An 18,818-nucleotide genomic window follows, 5' to 3' on the forward strand; every position below is an offset into this window, starting at 1 on the left:
TATTCAGGAGACAAAGGCACTGCCCAGGTCTGGAACCGCCACGGAGCCAGGGCACAGCCTAGTTTGGGGCATTCCTCTGTCACTGGGGGTAGGGATGTCCCAACAAGAGGAGGCTTTAGGCTCCACTCATGAGGAGGCCTGAGCTCTCAGATCTTCCCCAAAACCTAATCAGGCCTCTCACCAGTGTGTTGGAGGCCACTCCTGGCCATCATTTCCAACTGTTTACCTCAACTTGGCACCTTGTAGGGGGCTAAAAGGGTGAGGGGAGGTGTTTTTCGCCTATGCTTGAAGAGGACTGTCCTCAAACTTGAAGTGATAGGGAACTCTTCACCGGGGTAGGATTTGATGTTTTGTTTTTAGCCATGTTTGTCTATGACAAGGTCAACTTCTAATTCCAATTTGTACCCTTGTCTCATTTCTACATTAAAAACAAAAAACAATCATCCGTCATAAAAGTTCAGAGTAAGCTGGGTGTGGTGGCACGTGCCTATAGTCCCAGCTACTTGGGAAGCTAAGGCAGGAGGGTCACTTGAGCCCAGGAAAGTGCAAGTCCAGCCTGGGCAACAGAGCAAAACCTTGTCTTTTAAAAAAGAAAAAAAAGAGAGTTCAGAGTAGATAAAAGAGTTGTTATTCTAAGAAAATAGACTACCGAAAGAGAAAGACTTTAATAATATTAAAAATAGGCAAGGTAATACTTTTCATAGTATAGTAAGATTTGCCTAATACCATCTTATTTCTTTGATTAAAAATTACTTAGCTTTAGCATGCGTGTACATTCAAACTACAAAATTAAAGCATGAGTTATCGTAATTTTGCAGAATTCTATGAGCGAAGCCCCTAAATGAATTGTGCAGGGGAGGGAGTTTGTAAATAGCCGACTACAGACATTCACCTTGGGTCATCTTTAAAAAGCTGGAGTCTGCTTTTGGAGGCTTCTCGGAGGCGAGTTGGACTTTGGACTGAAGTCCTATAGTTCCATTCCTTTTTCTGAGGTGTTATGAGTGGGGCTATAACATCGCCATCCTATTAGAAGGAGAGAGAAAAACAGAGAACAGAGAAAAGCCAGTTTCCATCATCTTATTTGTGAGTGAAAGTCTCAGGTGCGCACATCCTCATCTTGCATATAGATTGCTTCTAGATGTCCTCACTCCAGGGAAACTCCAAATTACCTATGCCCTGTGGTTGGGACCAATTAGAAACACTACAGTCTTATGCAGGAAGAGCCTTCATGAAAACAGACACTGGCCTCTGCAGAGATGACGGGAAGCAGCATACCACTGTCCACCTCTATGGCCTCCTTCACACACCTTCATGGAGCACAAACCCTGTCCTGTTTGCCCAGGAGAAAGACAGGATGCACTGAACCCTTAGGTTCTCTCTCGCCTGGTCCCCTCTGTAATAAATGGCCCAGGTCTACAAGATGGCAAAGAAGGGGAGAAAAGACAGTATGTACCTGCAGAATTAAAATTTTTCTCTGTATCAAAGCTCTAACGTTGGCCCCATCAGCATAGGCTCCAGCCAAAGGACCTCCTCCACCCAAAATAAGGGAGAGATCCAAAGGGAGGTGATACAATGACCTGAAACCACAGAGGTAAGAAGAAGCAAGGCCTCCTAATACTCGACTCTATGCTAACTGTTCTGAACTTGTGTGTAGATCCTCTTTGGTTACGAGAGGATGCAGGATCTTGGAGAGCTTCTGTTGTATCAGGAATACAATGCTGGTAGGAGGATTCGTGCTCCTCATCTGCCTGTTTGCTCTCAGATCCATTCTTCACTCCTCCTCTCCCTACTCTGTTTCACTGGAGCCACTCCGGTAAATTACATCTCTCAGCTCCCATGCCTGCTGATTTCCAGTTAGGTTTGGTCTCTCTGGTGGGAGACGAGGTGAGAAGAGGGCAGAGAAATCAGGTTATTTCTCTCCCTACCTCCTCTGGCATGAGCGGCAGTGGCAGTGACTCTTTTGTGGTTCTAGCTTCTGCAGGTGGCCCCAGCTCCGGGACTCCCACCTGCTCCCTTGGTCTCTCCTATCCTAGAGGTGGTAGCAGCTTCCTGCTTTTGAATCACCATCCTCTGTACTCATTTAGCTCTGCCAGAACTTTTGTATCTCATCCCCCATGTTAAATTTCTTCTGTTGAACCACACTGGATCTGACTTGATAGAACCATTAAAAACAGTATTTTAAAAATTTATCATTATTATGTTTTTGAGATGGAATCTTGCTCTGTCACCCATGCTGGAGTGCAGTGGCACGATTTCAGCTCACTGCAACCTCCACCTCCAGGGTTCAAGCGATTCTCCCGCCTCAGCCTCCCAAGTAGCTGGGATTACAGGTGTGCACCACCATGGCTAATTTTTGTATTTTTAGTAAATATGGGGTTTCACTATGTTGGCCAGGATGGTCTCGAACTCCTGATCTCAGTAAAGGCAATCATTTAGGCCAGGCGTGGTGGCTCACGCCTGTAATCCTAGCACTTTGGGAGGCCAAGGCAGGTGGATCATTTGAGGTTGGGAGTTCAAGACCAGCCTGGGCAACACGGTGAGACCCTGTCTCTACTAAAAATACAAAAATCAGCTGGGCATGGTGGTGCATGCCTGTAGTCCCAGCTACTCAGGAGGCTGAGGCAGGAGAATCACTTCAACCCAGGAGGCGGAGCTTGCAGTGAGTTGAGACCATACCACTGCACTCCAGCCTGGGCAACAAAGTGAGACTCCGTCTCAAAAAAAAAGTCATTCTATTGCTGTGATACTTGTTCTTAAAGGTCTATTTCAAAATCGACAGTTTTTATTTGTCTTTAAACTCATCTCTATTTCTTTTTTTTACTGAGATGGAGTCTTGCTCTGTCGCCCAGACTGGAGTGCTGTGGCGCAATCTCGGCTCACTGCAAGCTCTGGTTCCCGGGTTCACGCCATTCTCCTGCCTCAGCCTCCCAAGAAGCTGGGACTACAGGCGCCCGCCACCACACCTGGCTAATTTGTATTTTTTAGTAGACACAGGGTTTCACCATGTTAGCCAGGATGGCCTCGATCTCCTGACCTCATGATCCACCCACCGCGGCCTCCCAAAGTGCTGGGATTACAGGCGTGAGCCCCCGCACCCAGCCTCATCTCTATTCCCTCCCTCCCTCCCTTCCTCCCTCTCTTCCTTCCTTCCTTCCTTCCCTCCCTCCCTCCCTTCTTTTCTTTTCTTTTCTTTTCTTTTCTTTTCTTTTCTTTTCTTTTCTTTTCTTTCTTTTCTTTCTTTCTTTGAGACAGCATCTTGCTCTGTCAACCAGGCTGGAGTGTAGTGGTGTGATCATAGCTCACTGCAGCCTCAGACTCCTAGGCTCAAACAATCCTCCCACCTCAGCCTCCCAAAGTGCTAGGATTATAGATGTGAGCCACCATGCCTAGCATATAGCCAACTTTTTTATTTCCACTCATTCTAATTTCAATTCTAGTGAATTTTATAAATGTAAACAAATATGTCACTTTCTTGCTTAAAACCCTTCAGTGCTGATGCTCCCTACTGCTCTTGGCTGACAGGACTGTGCATAAAGCCCCAGACACCTCCACACTCTATGCTCCTTCCTGAAATACACCATATTCTTTCTCATCTTCCGAATTCATCCTGTGGTGTCTATGCCTCAACCCCTCCCCTACTGCCACCTCCTGCTGCCAGCCCTTAACCCAGACGACTCCTCACTCAACCTTCAGGTCTCAGTTTATAAGCCCTTCTTTAAATCAGCTTTTCCTGACCAACTAAGACCAGCTAAATCCTCCTTGTTTTTCCTCCTCTAAGACTGTGTACTCACCCTACACCCAAAGTACTTACCATGCTCCTATAATTATTAATTTATGGAGTAAAATTAATAATTATTATTATCCCCAACTAGATTGTTATCCCCAACCTGAATGGGATCCATGGGTTATTAGGAACTCTCTATCTTACGTACTATTCCAGGCACCTAACAAGGGCATGGCAAAATACTCACTCAGTGAGTAAATGTACCAAATTTATAGTAGTTACCATGACACAGCCAAACTTTAATAGCCTCTCTTGACTCTCTGTTTCCAGCCTCTCCAAGTTCCAGTCTACCTGCAACTAGAGTTCTCAGTGATTTAGTTTCAGTGATTTAATTGCACAGTACCTAGGAGAGACATACAGCTGACCCTCTGCATCCATGGGCAGATTCAACCAACTGTAGATAGAAAATGTGAGGGGGGAGAAATGGATGCCTGTGTCTATACTAAGCATGTACAGAGTTTCTTCTTGTCATGATTCCCTAAACAATACAGTATTAACAACTATTTACATAGGATTTACATTGTAGTAGGTTTTATAAGTAATCTAGAGATATTTAAAGTATAAAAGAGGATATGCATAGGTCATATGCAATCACTACACCATTTTATATAAGGGACTTGAGCCTCCATGGATTTTTCTATCTGTGGGGTCTGTGGGGGTCCTGGAGCCAGTTCCCCACAGATGCCAAGGGACAATTCTACTCTTATTCCCTCGGGTTTCACTCTAGTTGGAGCAGACACACATTCAGGCAGATCCTACAGAGCATGGCAACTCTTGAATATGCTCAGTGATCCCCTCCCCACTGTACGGAGAAAAGAATCTCCCAGCCAATTATCCAAGGTTCTCCATAATCCAGTCTACTCTTCCCATTTAACCTCTCCACACTTAACAGTAAGAATTTTCTGGCTGGGCATGGCGGTTTCCACCTGTAATCCCAGCACTTTGGGGGACCGAGGTGGGTGGATCACAAGGTCAGGAGATCGAGACCATCCTGGCTAACATAATGAAACCCTGTCTCTACTAAAATTAAAAAATTTAGCCAGGCATTGTGGCACGTGCCTACTTGGGAGGCTGAGGCAGGGGAATCGCTTGAACCCGGGAGGCAGAGGTTGCAGTAAGTGCAGTTGTCACTGCAGCCTGGGTGACAAAGCAAGACTCCATCCCAAAAAAGTGAATGAATGAATGAATTAAAAAAAAATAATTTTCTACCCTGGACAGGCAGGTCTCCTCATGGTCCCCTAAATACTCTCAGCTCATTCCAGCTTCATGCCTTTGTTTATGCTCCTCCCATTGCCAAATATACCCTTCATTCTCCCTGCTGCTCATCCAAAAAACCCTGCCTTCTAGATCAGATCCCGCCCCTTCACCAGGCTTCTCCCAGAGATCTCCCAACTCTCTGAATCCTCAGAGATCTTGCCTGGGTCATGCCGTGTGGCACTTGATAAAGCACCGACATCCTGAGCTATGCTTTCATGTCTCACCCTATACTTTGTTCCCTTTAGCACCTGACACACAGGGAGGTGTGAGGGAGAGTTCCAGACTAGGCAGTAAAGCACTGTTTCCCTGCTTGCCAATTATATTCATTCATTCAGTCAATAAATGCCAACTGGCCACATTGTCTGCGCAGACACCTACTATGTGTAGGTCAGTAAGAGACAATTTTAACAACATTCTCTACAGGGTTGGCAACTGTGGCTTGGTTCCTCTTCCCTCTACTCTCATTCTTGATCATTTAAATAGTTAACTAATATACAGAAGTAACCAGGTTTAGAAACATGAAGTCTATTATCAATTGTATGTTAAACAAGTTAACTACTCAGCTTTGGTAACCTCTGAAAGATGGAGACACTGAACAACTTTCCAGGGCCACTGGTGAACAACATTAGAAAGCATTATTTACATGTTCACATTTTTATCTTTTATTATTAGGACAATAATGCTAAACAGTATCCATTCCCAACTCCTGTAGGAAGAAATCACTGGCTGATGTTGGTGCATTCAGATATTTCAGCTTGTTAGGTGGAGATCTTTTTCTTTTGAGACGGAGTCTCAGCCTGGCTTCCAGGCTGGAGGCAGTGGCCGGATCTCAGCCGGCCGTGGCTCACTGGTTCCTGCCACTCCTGCCTCAGCCCCGGCAGCTGGGACTACAGGCCACACTCAGCCTTAGTTTTTTGTATTTTAGTAGAGACGTATTTCACCGTGTTAGCCAGGGGATATCTCCCCATCTCCCGACCTGATCCGCCTCGGCTCCCGCCTCCCAGCATTACAGGCTTATTGTCACCGCCAAGACCTTTTTTGAGACGGAGTCTCGCCTCTGCAGCCCAGGCACGGTGGCTGATCTCTGCTCACTGTGCCCGGCCTGGTTCACGCCTGCCTCAGCCTCCCGAGTAGCTGACTCATAGGCCACATCAGCCTCGCTATTTTTAGGCTTTAGTAGAGACTGTTTCACCCTGTTAGCTTGGTGGGATGGTCTCGACCTCCCTGGATCTCGGATCCGCTTCATCTCGCCTCCCAGTGTTGGGATTATTATATTTTAGCCAATCGCTACCGCCTAAGACCTTCTTTTCAAAACCATAACCAAGTGACTACAACTTAAATGGGAACTTTTCAGCAGATAGAATTATTTTTGGTTTTTACTTAAAAATAAAAAATTGTGCAAAGTTTGTGAGTAACAGGCCACCTACCTGAGGCTTGGTGAAATTTCTGTCTGCGCACCACTGAACAAAATGTTGTTTTGCGGCATACAAACTCTTTCTGTCCATCTTCTTACAATATACTCGAATCAGCTGCTCTGCAAATTTCTCTGGCAGAAGTCGTGAAACCTTTTTAAAATGAAGAGATTTCACTATCACCTTGAATTCACACATTGGAGATACCAGCTGGTCCCTAGGCTCCTAACTATTTCTTTTTTTTCGAGACAAGGTCTCCCTGTCATCCAGGCTGGAGTGCAGTGGCACAATCACAGCTCACCGAGGCCTTGACCTCCCAGGCTGAAGCGATCCTCCCACCTCAGCCTCCTAAGTAGCTGGAACTACAGGCATTAGCTACCATGCCTAAGTTTTTTATTTTTTTTATTTATTTTTTTATTTTTATTTATTTTTTTTTTTTCAAACTAGTAACATCTTTATTTTGTCAAGATATTTAACAATATTAAAAAGTTCAGATTTCTTCATGGTCATGTCTTTTCCCAGCTTTTCAAAGATTCACTCAGTAGTAGAAACAGCCAAATGCTGCTACAACGCAGAACAAACTGTCATTCATGAAAACATCATGAGTATAGTTGTCAGTGTCAGCATCCCAGAAACAGCGAGAAGCCATGAACACTCCTTCACCTCTTTGTTCTCCAATCACTACTTGCACCACCATTTTGTATCGGTCAAATCCCATTTCTTTTAATTTATCTTTAATGTTTTCTGATAAATGTTTTGTGAGCTGAGGCATTTCTTCTGGAGAATATTGAGCATTTGCCAGTTCCTCCTTGAGCACAGCATGGATACAGTCTTTCACCACAGAGGGCCTGAACCCGCCTCTGCTGGAAAACAGGCCGCAGAATATAGGTGTTCTCCGGCTCCGAGTTCTTCTCAGCCTCGGGCACCCCGTCGCCCACCAAGAAGGACACCCCGGTGGACGTGGCCATGGCCGGGACTTCTCGGTCCGGGCGTGGCTCGCGACGAAGGCCAGTTTTTTATTTTTTATAGAGATGGGGTCTCGCTTTGTTGGCCAGGCTGATCTTAAGCTCTCGGTCTCAAGTGATCCTCCCACTTCAGCCTCCCAAAGCACTGGGATTACAGGTATGAGCTACTGTGCCAGGCCCACTTTAATTGCAAAGATACGCCTTAAAACCTAATTTGCATATAAAATGCTAATTTACCATAAAGATTTGCTACATGCCATTACAGTATATTTGTTTTGCCTAAGTAGTTACCTGGTTTTTCGTAATCCTGATTGGTCTGTTGGGGTCAGTCTTACAATAGAAGCTAACATGATCAATTGGATTATTTTCTTGCATTCCATAATCCATGTTGATAACCTAAATAAACGCAATACATAAGTAATCATATAGCAACCAGGAGAACTGAATTCAGGGCTGTAGGAGCATAACAAGAAATGGAACAGAGACTGGGCACGGTGGCTCAGGCCTGTAATCCCAGCATTTTGGGAGGGCAAGGCAGGTAAATCATGAGGTCAGGAGTTCAAGACCAGCCTGGCCAACATACTGAAACCCCCGTCTCTACTAAAAATACAAAAATTAACTGGGCATGGTGGTATGCGCCTGTAACCCCAGTTACTCGGGAGACTGAGGCAGGAGAATTGCTTGAACCTGGGAGGTGGAGGTTGCAGTGAGCTGAGATCGCACCACTGCACTCCAGCCTGGCAACAGAGTGAGACTGTGTCCCCCCCCCCCCCCCCCAAAAAAAAGAAAAGAAAAAGAAATAGACCAGAGTCTTCTGGGGATTCGGAAGTAAGAATGTTGATAAGGTGACTCATGATGGAATAAAAATAACTGGTTCATGACCACTCTTAGGGATTTGGTATTGAAATCTGGGGAAGAATGGGAAATGTACTTGTGTGTTCAATCTAAGTATGGTGTAAACTCAATCCCTGCTATGTGACAGATACAGGTAGACACTAGAGGTACAACAAGGACACTTTAAAATAAAATCCCAGACCGAACGCAGTAGCTCACTTGAGACCAGGAGTTCGAGACTACCCTGGTCAACATGGTGAAACACTGTCTCTACCAAAAATACAAAACAAAACAAAACAAAACAAAATTAGCCAGATATGGTGTTATGTACCTGTGGTCCAAGCTACTTGGGAGGCTGAGGCACAAGAATTGCTTGAACCTGGCAGGCGGAGGTTGCAGTGAGTTGAGATTGCGCCACTGCACTCCAGCCTAGGCAACAAAGCGAGATTCTGCCTCCAAAAATAAATCAGTAAAGAAAATTCTAGCCCCCACAAACCAGGCAGCCCTAGATTAAAGTTCAACAAATAATTATAAAAGTATGCAACCACAGTTGAAAAGCAAAAAGTGCTTTGAAATATTCTAACAGGGTACCTGATGTGGCCTAGGGTGCCCGGACAATGACTGAAAACATTTTCCTGGGAAAGTGACTTTACTAAGTGAGCAAGAAACAAACAGGCTTAGGTGGGAAGAAAAAGAATTGCAGGCAGAAGAAAAAGAATTGCAGGCAGAAGAAACAGCTCAGAGGCAGAGAGTACTGAAACTATCTCCTGGATTTAGCAACTCTGAAGTCACTGGAGATCCTGGAGAGAGTATAGTGATGGCAACAGAGAAAAAGATTCCAGAGAAAATGAGAAACGGAAATGTAAGAGGCGTGATGGCTCATGCCTGTAATCCCAGCACTTTGGGAGGTCGACGCGAGCGGATCACAAGGTCAGGAGATCAAGACCAGCCTGGCCAATATCGTGAAACCCCATCTCAACTAAAAATACAAAAATTAGCTGGATGTGGTGGCAGGCACCTGTAGTCCTGGCTACTCAGGAGGCTGAGGCAGGAGAATTGCTTGAACCCAGGAGGTGGAGGTTGTAGTGAGCCAAGATCGGGCCACTGCACTCCAGCCTGGGCGACACAGTGAGACTCTGCCTCAAAAAAAAAAAAAAAAAAAAAAGTAAGAGAAGGCAACTCTTAGAAGTTTGGCTGTTCAGAGGAGGCAAGACGTTAAAGAAAACAAAATTACAGCTAGATAGGAGGAGTAAGTTCTAGGGTTCTATAGTTCTGTAGGATGACTACGACTATAGTTAACAGTAATTTCCTTTGTTTTGACATAGAGCCTTGCTCTGTTGCTCTGACTGGACTGCAGTGGCACAATCTCGGCACACTGCAACCTCCGCCTCCTGGGTTCAAGTGATTCTCCTGCCTCAGCCTCCTAAGTAGCTGGGATTACAGGCATGCACCACCACACCCAGCTAAGTTTTGTATTTTTAGTAGAGATGGGGTTTCACCATGTTGACCAGGCTGGTCTCAAACTCCTGGCCTCAAGTGATTCACCCGCCTCGGCCTCCCAAAGTGCTGTGATTACAGGCATGAGCCACCATGGCCGGCCTAGTTAACAGTAATCTATTACACAGTTTTTTTGTTATCTTTGATATGGAGTCTCTCTGTCGCCAGGTTGGAATGCAGTGGCTCGATCTCGGCTCACTGCAACCTCCGCCTCCCAGGTTCAAGCAATTTTCCTGCCTCAGCCTCCCAAGTAGCTGGGACAACAGGCGCATGCCATCACACCTGGCTAATTTATTTTATTTTATTTTAGTAGAGACAGGGTTCCACCATGTTGGCCAGGATGGTCTCGATCTCCTGACCTCATGATCCACCTGCCTCGGCCTCCCAAAGTGCTGGGATTACAGGCATGAGCCACCGTGCCCGGCTTATTACATAGTTTTAAATAGCTTGAAGGAAAATATTAAATGTCCCCAACACAGAGAAATGATAAATGTTTTAGATGATGCATATGCTAACTGCCCTGATCTGATCATCAGACATTTATATACACTATGTACCCCATAAAAATGGGACAGTTATCATTTGTCAGTTTAAAAAATACATAAAATAAAAACATAAAGGAAAAAAAAGACAGCAAGAAAGAAGTACCTGGAGAGGAATTTGGTACCTTAGAAAGGTAAGGGAAGATGAGTCTGACCCTGAAAAAGAGGAGAGGGGTGAAGAGCAGTGTGGTGTTCATGATTTTCTTGAGACAGGCTCTTGCTATGTCGCCTAGGCTAGAGTGCAGTGGTGCGATATCAGCTCACTGCAACCTCCACCTCCTGGGCTCAAGCGATCTTCCCACCTTGGCCTCCTGAGTAGCTGGGACTATAGGCGTGCACCACCACACCTGGATAATTTTTGTGGTTTTGGTACAGATGGGGTTTTGCTGCAGCAAGCCATGATCATGCCACTGCACTTCAGCCTGGGACACAGACAGAGACCCTGTCTCAAAATAAACAAAAGTTTAAACTAACATTGGTTGGGTGCAGTGGCTCATGCCTGTAATCCCAGCACTTTAGGAGGCTAAGGCAGCAAGATTGCTTGAGGCCAGGAGTTTGAGACCAGCCTGGGCAACAGAGTGAGACCCTATCTATACAAAAAATTTAAAAATTAGCTGGGCATGGTGGCATGTGTCTGTTGTCCTAGCTACTCAGGAGGCTGAGGTGGGAGGATCGCTCGAGCCCAGGAGTTTGAGGTTATAATGAGCTGTGACTACATCACTGCACTCCAGCCTGGGCAACAGAGCAAGACCCTGTCTCTAAAAAATAAACAAATAACACTAAATACAATAAAAAATGAAGTTATTCAGTTACAGCAACCACATTTCAGGTACTCAACACCCGCATGCAGCTAGTGGCTATGAAAAGGGACAGCACTGACCAAGAATATCTCTGTCACTGCAGAAAGTTCTATGGGACAACGCTTCTCTAGAACACAAGTAGAATTACCCTAAGCCCTTGACAAGAACAAAGCTGTTTCCCCAGTATACAAATGGGAATACTGAATACAGTTGCAGATGGAGGCAGGCTTGTTTCTTTGGTGAGAAAGGTGTAAGGAGTTGCTACCTAATGGCCTATAGTTTATCTTGGAAATAAGAGTCAAAGGTTGGGTTATTCATGAGGGTGAATATAGCTGGAGGTGAGAAGCATGGTTGGAGTTCTGAGAGGAGGGAGGACAGTTTGAAATGATGATGATTATTATTAGTAGTATTACTTTTTGAGATGGGGGTCTTGCTCTATTGCCCAGGCTGGAGTGCAGTGGCAGGATCTTGGCAGGATCACTGCAACCTCCGCCTCCCAGGTTCAAGTGATTCTCCTGCCTCAGCCTCCTTGAGTAGCTGAGATTATAGGCACCCACCACCATCCCTGGCTAATTTTTGTATTTTTAGTAGAGATGGGGTTTTGCCATGTTGGCCAGGCTGGTCTCGAACTCCTGACCTCAGGTGATCTGCCCGCCTCAGCCTCCCAAAGTGCTGGGATTGCAGGCGTGAGCCACCGTGCCTGGCCTGAAATGATTATTAGAGACTGGGAGAATCACACTAAGCCTGCCAGAAGGCCCAGCTTAGTTTCGTGACTGGGAATTTATAGATATGCCTGTACGGTGATGGTATCCAGGAGCATTTATGTGTCCAGGTATAGGTGTGGAGATGTTTAGATTGGATTCATCTAGGTTGTATGGTCTTCTGCTAGGTAGATGCAAAGAAGGAAAAGAGAGTTGAGGGTAACTGCAGAAAAATGAGTGAATTACTGTATCACAATATCCAAGATGGAGTCTCACTCTGTCGCCCAGGCTGGAGTGCAGTGGTGTGATCTCAGCTCACTGCAACCTCTGCCTCCTGGGTTCAAGCGATTCTCCTGCCTCAGCTTCTCAAGTAACTGGGATTACAGGCATGGGCCACCACGCCTGGCTAATTTTTTGTATTTTTAGTAGAGATGGGGTTTCGCCGTGTTGGCCAGGCTGGTCTCGAACTCCTGACTTCAAGTGATTCACCCTCCTTGGCCTCCCAAGGTGCTGGGATTATAGGCGTGAGCCATTGCACCCGGCCTACATGTGGAGAGAAATGAAGATAGAAGGCCACTGACAAGCTCGAAGAAAGTGAGGACACAATAAACTGGAGGGCCCGATGAGCTAGGAAAACGTGGATGAGGAGGAAAGGGGTTTGTGGACAGAGAAAAGTATGTTTAAACTAGTGATTTTACAGGGAGGGCAGTTTTGAATGATGATAAGGTCCAGGGTGTAATCTGCTGAGACTATTGGCCTGAGGTGCAGTGCTGTCTAGCTCTGTCACCCAGGCTGGAGTGCAGTGGCGCGGTATCGGCTCACTGCAACCTCCGCCTCCCAGGTTCAAGTGATTCTCCTGCCTCAGCCTCCTGAGTAGCTGGGACTACAGACACATACCACCACACCCAGCTAATTTTTGTATTTTTAGTAGCAATGGGGGTTTCACCATGTTGGCCAGGATGGTCTCAATCTCCTGACTTTGTGATCAACCTGCCTCAGCTTCCCGAAGTGCTAGGATTACAGTCATGAGCCACTGTGCCCAGCTCTTTTTTTTTTTCTTTTTCTTTTTCTTTTTCTTTTGGAGACAGAGTCTTACTCTGCTGCTCAGGCTGGAGTGCAGTGGCGTGATCTCGGCTTGCTGCAATCTCTGCCTCCCAGGTTCAAGCAATCCTCCTGCCTCAGCCTCCCGAGTAGCTGGGACAATAGGCACGAGCCACCAAACCCGGCTAATTTTTTTGTATTTTCACTAGAAATGGGGTTTTGCCTTGTTGGCCAGGCTGGTTTCGAACTCCTGACTCAGGTGATCCACCCACCTTGGCCTCCCAAAGTGCTGGGATTATAGGCGTGAGCCACAGTGCCTGGCCCTACAACTTTTTCCTCTGTGTTTGTATGCAGGCAACAACAACAAAAAATTAAAATGTGTTACTTGTGTAATTAAAAAATTTTAATATAGACAATGTAATCACATGACCACAATTATATTAAAAATAATGGCAAAATATCATAAATAAAATTTTTTTGTGGTTAATAATATTGGTTCTCTTTGTAAGGGCACAGATGACTTCCTTTTATCTTTCTGCATTTTTCTAAGTAATTATAATGAACACGTACTACTTTTATAATGGTGAGTGCTTTATCTTTAAAAAATTATTCACTCAGTTTATTACTGGACTAATTACTTACATCCACTATAAAATCTTCAGCCTCCAGTTTTACTTCCAGCAATTCTCTGGGTTTAGCAGCGGCAACCTCTTTTGGAAGAGATTCATAGTCCTCCTAGAAAACACAAGACTCCCCACGTTGGAATCCATTTTTCCTCATTAAGCCTTTATGCCACAAACAGGTTCTCTTTAAGAAAATGGCACCTAACTAAGAAAAATGATTGGAGATATCCTTAACAAATATAGCTCCTACCAATGTCACCCGTTAAACAAATAGAGCAATTTTTATAAAAAATTGTAAAAAGTGGCCAGGCATAGTGGCTCACACCTATAATGCAAGCACTTTGGGAGGCTGAGGTGGGCAGATCATGAGGTCAGGAGTTCAAGACCAGCCTGACCAACATGGTGGAACCCCCGTCTCTACTAAAAATACAAAAATTAGCTGGGCGTGGTGGCGGGTGCCTATAATCCCAGCTACTCGGGAGGCTGAGGCAGGAGAATTGCTTGAACCCAGGAGGTGGAGGGTACAGTGAGCTGAGATCACGCCACTGCACTCTAGCCTGGGTGACAAAGTGAGACTGTCAAAAAAAAAAAAAAAAAAATTCACATTTTGAAAAAAAAAAAAAAAAAGTGGCATTAACCTATTAGTACAACAAGAGGAAGTACAACCCAAGAAATTATTGAGGTAGGATGTGGTTATAAGTATGACTTGTGTTATAGCTTTCTGGCAAAGAGAAAACTCTTCAACAAGTAGGAGGTGAAAATAGATATTTGAGTTAAAGAAGACAGGTGTGTGCCATCTGGGAGATGATATCCTGTGAAGGAACCAAGTCATTACAACAGGTCACCACAGCCTCAATGAAGCCCATGCAGGCACTTTCTTTGGAGGTCCCTTTCCCTTATATTCATTTTCCCATGCTTGAATCTAGCCAAAATTAGAGACCCACTCTCACTTCCTGGATGAGAGCAAAGATTTGGAGTTAAGTTAGACCTGGCTTTTGAATCCTGGCTAAATATGCTTTCATGAGCAAGTTATTTAATCTCAGTGAAGCCTCAGTTTCTCTATCTGTAAAACAGGCCTAAGACCCCTGCACTGCTGTAAAGATTAAATGAGAGTAAATGTAAAGCACTTAGTACAGAGTCATAGTATCATGATAGGTTAGTGGTTTCCTCTTGGAGGACAGAGGTAACTTTTCACTAATGGAAAGATGCCTGATAACTCACCTTTTTAATCTTTTCTTGTTCCGTTGGCTGGGTCTCACCCACATACTTGAATAGATTACGGTATTCAATTTGTTTTAAAATCTCTCGTGCGTCTTTCAATTTGGGATCAGTAGAGTATAAAATCTCCAGAAAAATGTTATCTGCCAATTTGATGACATTTCAGTTACATTAAAATAAAAACACAGAGTTAAAGAATTACATAGTGCTATTCTACTGAAATGATCTTAACAGGCAGGTACATTATTATTTTGGCAATATGAGAAAAATTTTTAAAATATTTAAGTGAAAAAACCTTTTAAAACTGTTCCAGTTGACCAGTCACAGTGGCTCATGCCTGCAATCCCAGCACTTTGAGAGGCCGAGGTGGGCAGATCACTTGAGGTCAGGAGTTCGAGACCAGCCTGTCCAACATGGTGAAACCCCGTCTCTACTAACAATACAAAAAAAATTAGCTGGGTGTGGTGGCGGGCACCTGTAATCCTAGCTACTCAGGAGGCTGAGGCAGGAGAATTGCTTGAGCCTGGAAAGTGGAGGTTGCAGTGAGCCAAGATTGCGCCATTGTACTCAAGCGTGGGCAACAAGAGTGAGACTCTCTCAAAAATAAAAGTTCCTGTCAATGACTTGGATTTAATTCCAGGTAATCCGGAGAGTGGGGAAGGATAGAGAGAAATAAGACTGCATTGGAGTTGATGACTGCTGAGCTGGGTGATGGGTACATAAAGGTGTATGGATTTATTGTTGACATGTTTTATTTTGTCTTTAAAAGAGAATGGCGGCTAGGCACTGTGGCTCACATCTGTGATCCCAGCAATTTGGGAGGCCAAGGCAGGTGGATCACCTGAGGTCAGGAGCTCGAGACCAGCCTGGCCAACATGGCAAAACCCTGCCTCTACCAAAAATGCAAAAATTAGCTGGGCATGGCGGCGCATGCCTGTGGTCCCAACTACTCAGGAGGCAGAGGCAGGAGAATTGCTTGAACCCTGGGGGTGGAGGTTGCAGTGAGCCGAGATGGCACCACTGCACTCCCACCTGGGTGACAGAGTGACACTATCTCAAAAAAAAAAAAAAAAAAAAAGAGAGAACAGTCCTGAAATATTTACAAGCAAAATTATGTCTAGGATCTGCTTCAAAATAGTCCAGTGTTTGACATGAGTGGGTAGATGAGGAGATGAGGCAAAACTGCCATGTGTTGATAACGGTTGAAGCTAAGTGACAGGTACATGGCTTTGTTAATTTCTATAATAATAAAACAATGATTTTTTAAGTGTCCCATTTGATGATGAGAGTAGAAGAAATGTTTTTCCTTTCTTTCATTTTCTCCCAATTTTTATTTTGAAAAATTTCAAAATAAAATATCCTTCACTTAAATTCAACAATTGTTAATGTTTTTCTGCATGCACTTTCTCCATATATATATCCCTGTGCAATTTTTTTTTTTTTTTTTTTGAGACAGAGTCTTGCTTTGTCACCTAGGCTGGCATGCAGTGGTGTGATCTTGGCTCACTGCAACCTCTGCCTCCCAGGTTCAAGTGATTCTCTTGCCTCAGCCTCCTGAGTAGCTGGGACTACAGGTGTGTGCCACCATGCCCAGCTAATTTCTGTATTTTCAGTAGAGATTGGGTTTTGCCACGTTGGTCATACTGGTCTCAAACTCCTGGCCTCAAGTGATCCACCCGCCTCAGCCTCCCAAAGTGCTGGGATTCCAGGTGTGAGCCACTTCACCTGACCTTTTTCTTTGTTTTTTTTTCTTCTTTTTAAGGTCAGGTTCTGTGGCCTAGGCTGAAGTGCAGTGGTGTGATCATAGTTCACTGCAGCATCAAAGTCCTGTGCTCAAGGCATCCTCCTGCCTTAGCCCTTGAGTAGCTGGGACTACAGATGTGTACCACCATGCCTGGCTAGATTTTTTTTTTTTTTTTTTTTGAGACAGGGTCTCGCTGTGTCATCAGGCTGGAGTGAAGTGGCATATGATTATGGCTCACTGCATCCTTGACCTCCTGGGCTCAGGCAATCCTCCTGCCTCAGCCTCCTGAGTAACTGGGACTACAGGCACATGCCACCATGCCCAGCTAAATCAAAAGCTAGTTTAAATGTAAATATAATTTGAAAAAATTAATCTTCCTGCCTCAGTCTCCTGAACAGCTGGGACTAAAGACACATGCCACTACACCTGGATAAAGATGATTTTTTTTTTTTTTTTTGAGACAGAATCTCACCCTGTTGCCCAGGCTGGAGTGCAATGGTGCGATCTCGGCTCACTGCAACCTCTGCCCCCTGGGTTCAAATGATTCTCCTGTCTCAGCCTCCGGAGTAGCTGGGATTACAGGCACCAGGCTGGTCTCGAACTCCTGACCTCATATTCGCCCGCTTCGGCCTCCCAAAGTGCCGGGATTACAGGCGTGAGCCACCGTGCCCGGCTGACTTTTTAAAATGTGGCATCACTTGCATTATTATGAATGAAAATTAAAAGTATCCTCAACTTGTTCAATTTTTTTTTTCTTTTTACTTTTATGTTATTTATTTATTTATTTATTTATTTCATGTTTGAGATGGAATCTCGCTCTGTCATCCAGGCTGGAATGCAGTGGTGCGACCTTGGCTTACTGTAACCTCTGCCTCCTGGGTTCAAGTGATTCTCGTGCCTCAGTCTCTGAGTAGCTGCGACTATAGGCACCCGCCACCACGCCAAGCTAATACTTTGTATTTTTAGTAGAGACAGGGTTTCACCATGTTGGAAAGGCTGGTCTTGAACTCCTGACCTCAAGTGATCCGCCTGCTTCAGCCTCCCAAAGTGTTGGGATTATAGGCATGAGTCACCCTGCCTAGCCTTACATATATATTTTTAAAGAACAATGTATATAGTTCTTGTAAGTTAATTTTTTATTTTTTTCTCTATTATTATTATTATTATTTGATACAGGGTCTTGCTCTGTTACCCAGGCTGGACTGCAGTGATGCAGTCTTGGCTCACTGCAACCCCCACCTCCTGGGCTCCAATGATTCTCCAACCTCAGCATCCTGAGTAGCTGGGACTACAGGCATGTACCATCATGGCTAATTTTTAAATTTTTTATAGAAACAAGGTTTCAGCATGTTGCCCAGGCTGATCTCAAACTCCTGGGCTCAAGCGATCCATCTGCCTTGGTCTCCTAGAGTGCTGGGATTATAGGCATGAGCCACCTTGTCTGGCCTATTATGTATCTTTTGATTGAATTTACTGAAAGGTAATGTGAAGTCTGTCAAGTTGAATAATAAAAACTTGGGCTTGTATTTTACGTGCCTTTTCCCCCCATTTCATTTTTCTAGTAATTCATTTTTATCATACTTTACAGAAATAACAATCTGCATGGGGTTGGTAATTTAAAAAACTGGTTCTTCAAAGACAGTTTAGGTTTCATTTTGTCAGTGTGCAGCAAATAGAATCCAGCTGCCATAGAAGTAGCACTCTAGGCAGGAAGCTATGGTAGAGTGATTTGGCTGTGTCTTAGGTCACTTAGCTTCTGTTGTTTTTCTCCATTTTCAGAGCCTCCAACCTTTCCACGGATTCTGTAAGCTATGTGATTGCTTTCCAATTTTATTTTTATTTTTTGTTTATTTATTTATTTATTTTTGAGACAGAGTCTTGCTCTGTTGCCCAGGCTGGAGTGCAGTGGTGCGATCTCAGCTCACTACAACCTCTGCCTCCTGGGTTCAAGCGATTCTCCTGCCTCAGCCTCCTGAGTAGCTGAGATTACAGGTATGCGCCACCATGCCTGGCTAATCTTTGTATTTGTAGTAGAGACAGGGTTTTACAATTTTGGACAGGATGGTCTCGAACTCCTGACCTCAGGTAATCTGCCCTCCTTGGCCTCCCAAAGTGCTGGGATTACAGGCATGAGCCACCACGCCTGGCCCAATTTTATTTTTAGTCAAACAGTTTCATAATTTGTAACTAAGAACTCTGACTGGTGTATACTTTTCATTTCACTTCTTTTGCTTTATCTCAGTCAATACTTTCCCACATTAAAGAACTAGCTGTGGCTGGGTGCAGTGGCTCACACCTGTAATCCCAGCACTTTGGGAGGCCGAGGCAGGTGGATCATCTGAGGTCAGGAGTTCCAGACCAGCCTGGCTGACATGGTGAAACCCCGTCTCTACTAAACAT

The 18,818-nt window shown here is 44.7% G+C and overlaps 2 protein-coding genes across 4 annotated transcripts in view; both read right to left on the minus strand.

The window, feature by feature from the left end:
- Positions 1-641: 641 nt before the first annotated feature.
- SAMHD1 (SAM and HD domain containing deoxynucleoside triphosphate triphosphohydrolase 1) overlaps positions 642-18,818 on the minus strand; it is a 58,413-nt gene continuing 40,236 nt past the window's right edge. The window contains 5 exon segments of one of the 3 annotated variants that reach the window (NM_001279525.1): positions 889-1,023; positions 6,469-6,606; positions 7,710-7,814; positions 13,476-13,568; positions 14,678-14,817. In NM_001279525.1, the coding sequence (NP_001266454.1) occupies positions 889-1,023; positions 6,469-6,606; positions 7,710-7,814; positions 13,476-13,568; positions 14,678-14,817 (611 nt within the window). 3 annotated transcript variants of the gene reach the window in all.
- Positions 6,897-7,703, minus strand: LOC110740597 (tctex1 domain-containing protein 2-like). Its single transcript, XM_031656745.1, is given in 2 exon segments — positions 6,897-7,306; positions 7,308-7,703. Coding segments are annotated over 2 exon segments (429 nt in total). The 5' UTR covers positions 7,422-7,703; the 3' UTR covers positions 6,897-6,991.

This window comes from Papio anubis, chromosome 16 (genome assembly GCF_008728515.1).
Source record: "Papio anubis isolate 15944 chromosome 16, Panubis1.0, whole genome shotgun sequence".
NCBI lineage: Eukaryota > Metazoa > Chordata > Mammalia > Primates > Cercopithecidae > Papio > Papio anubis.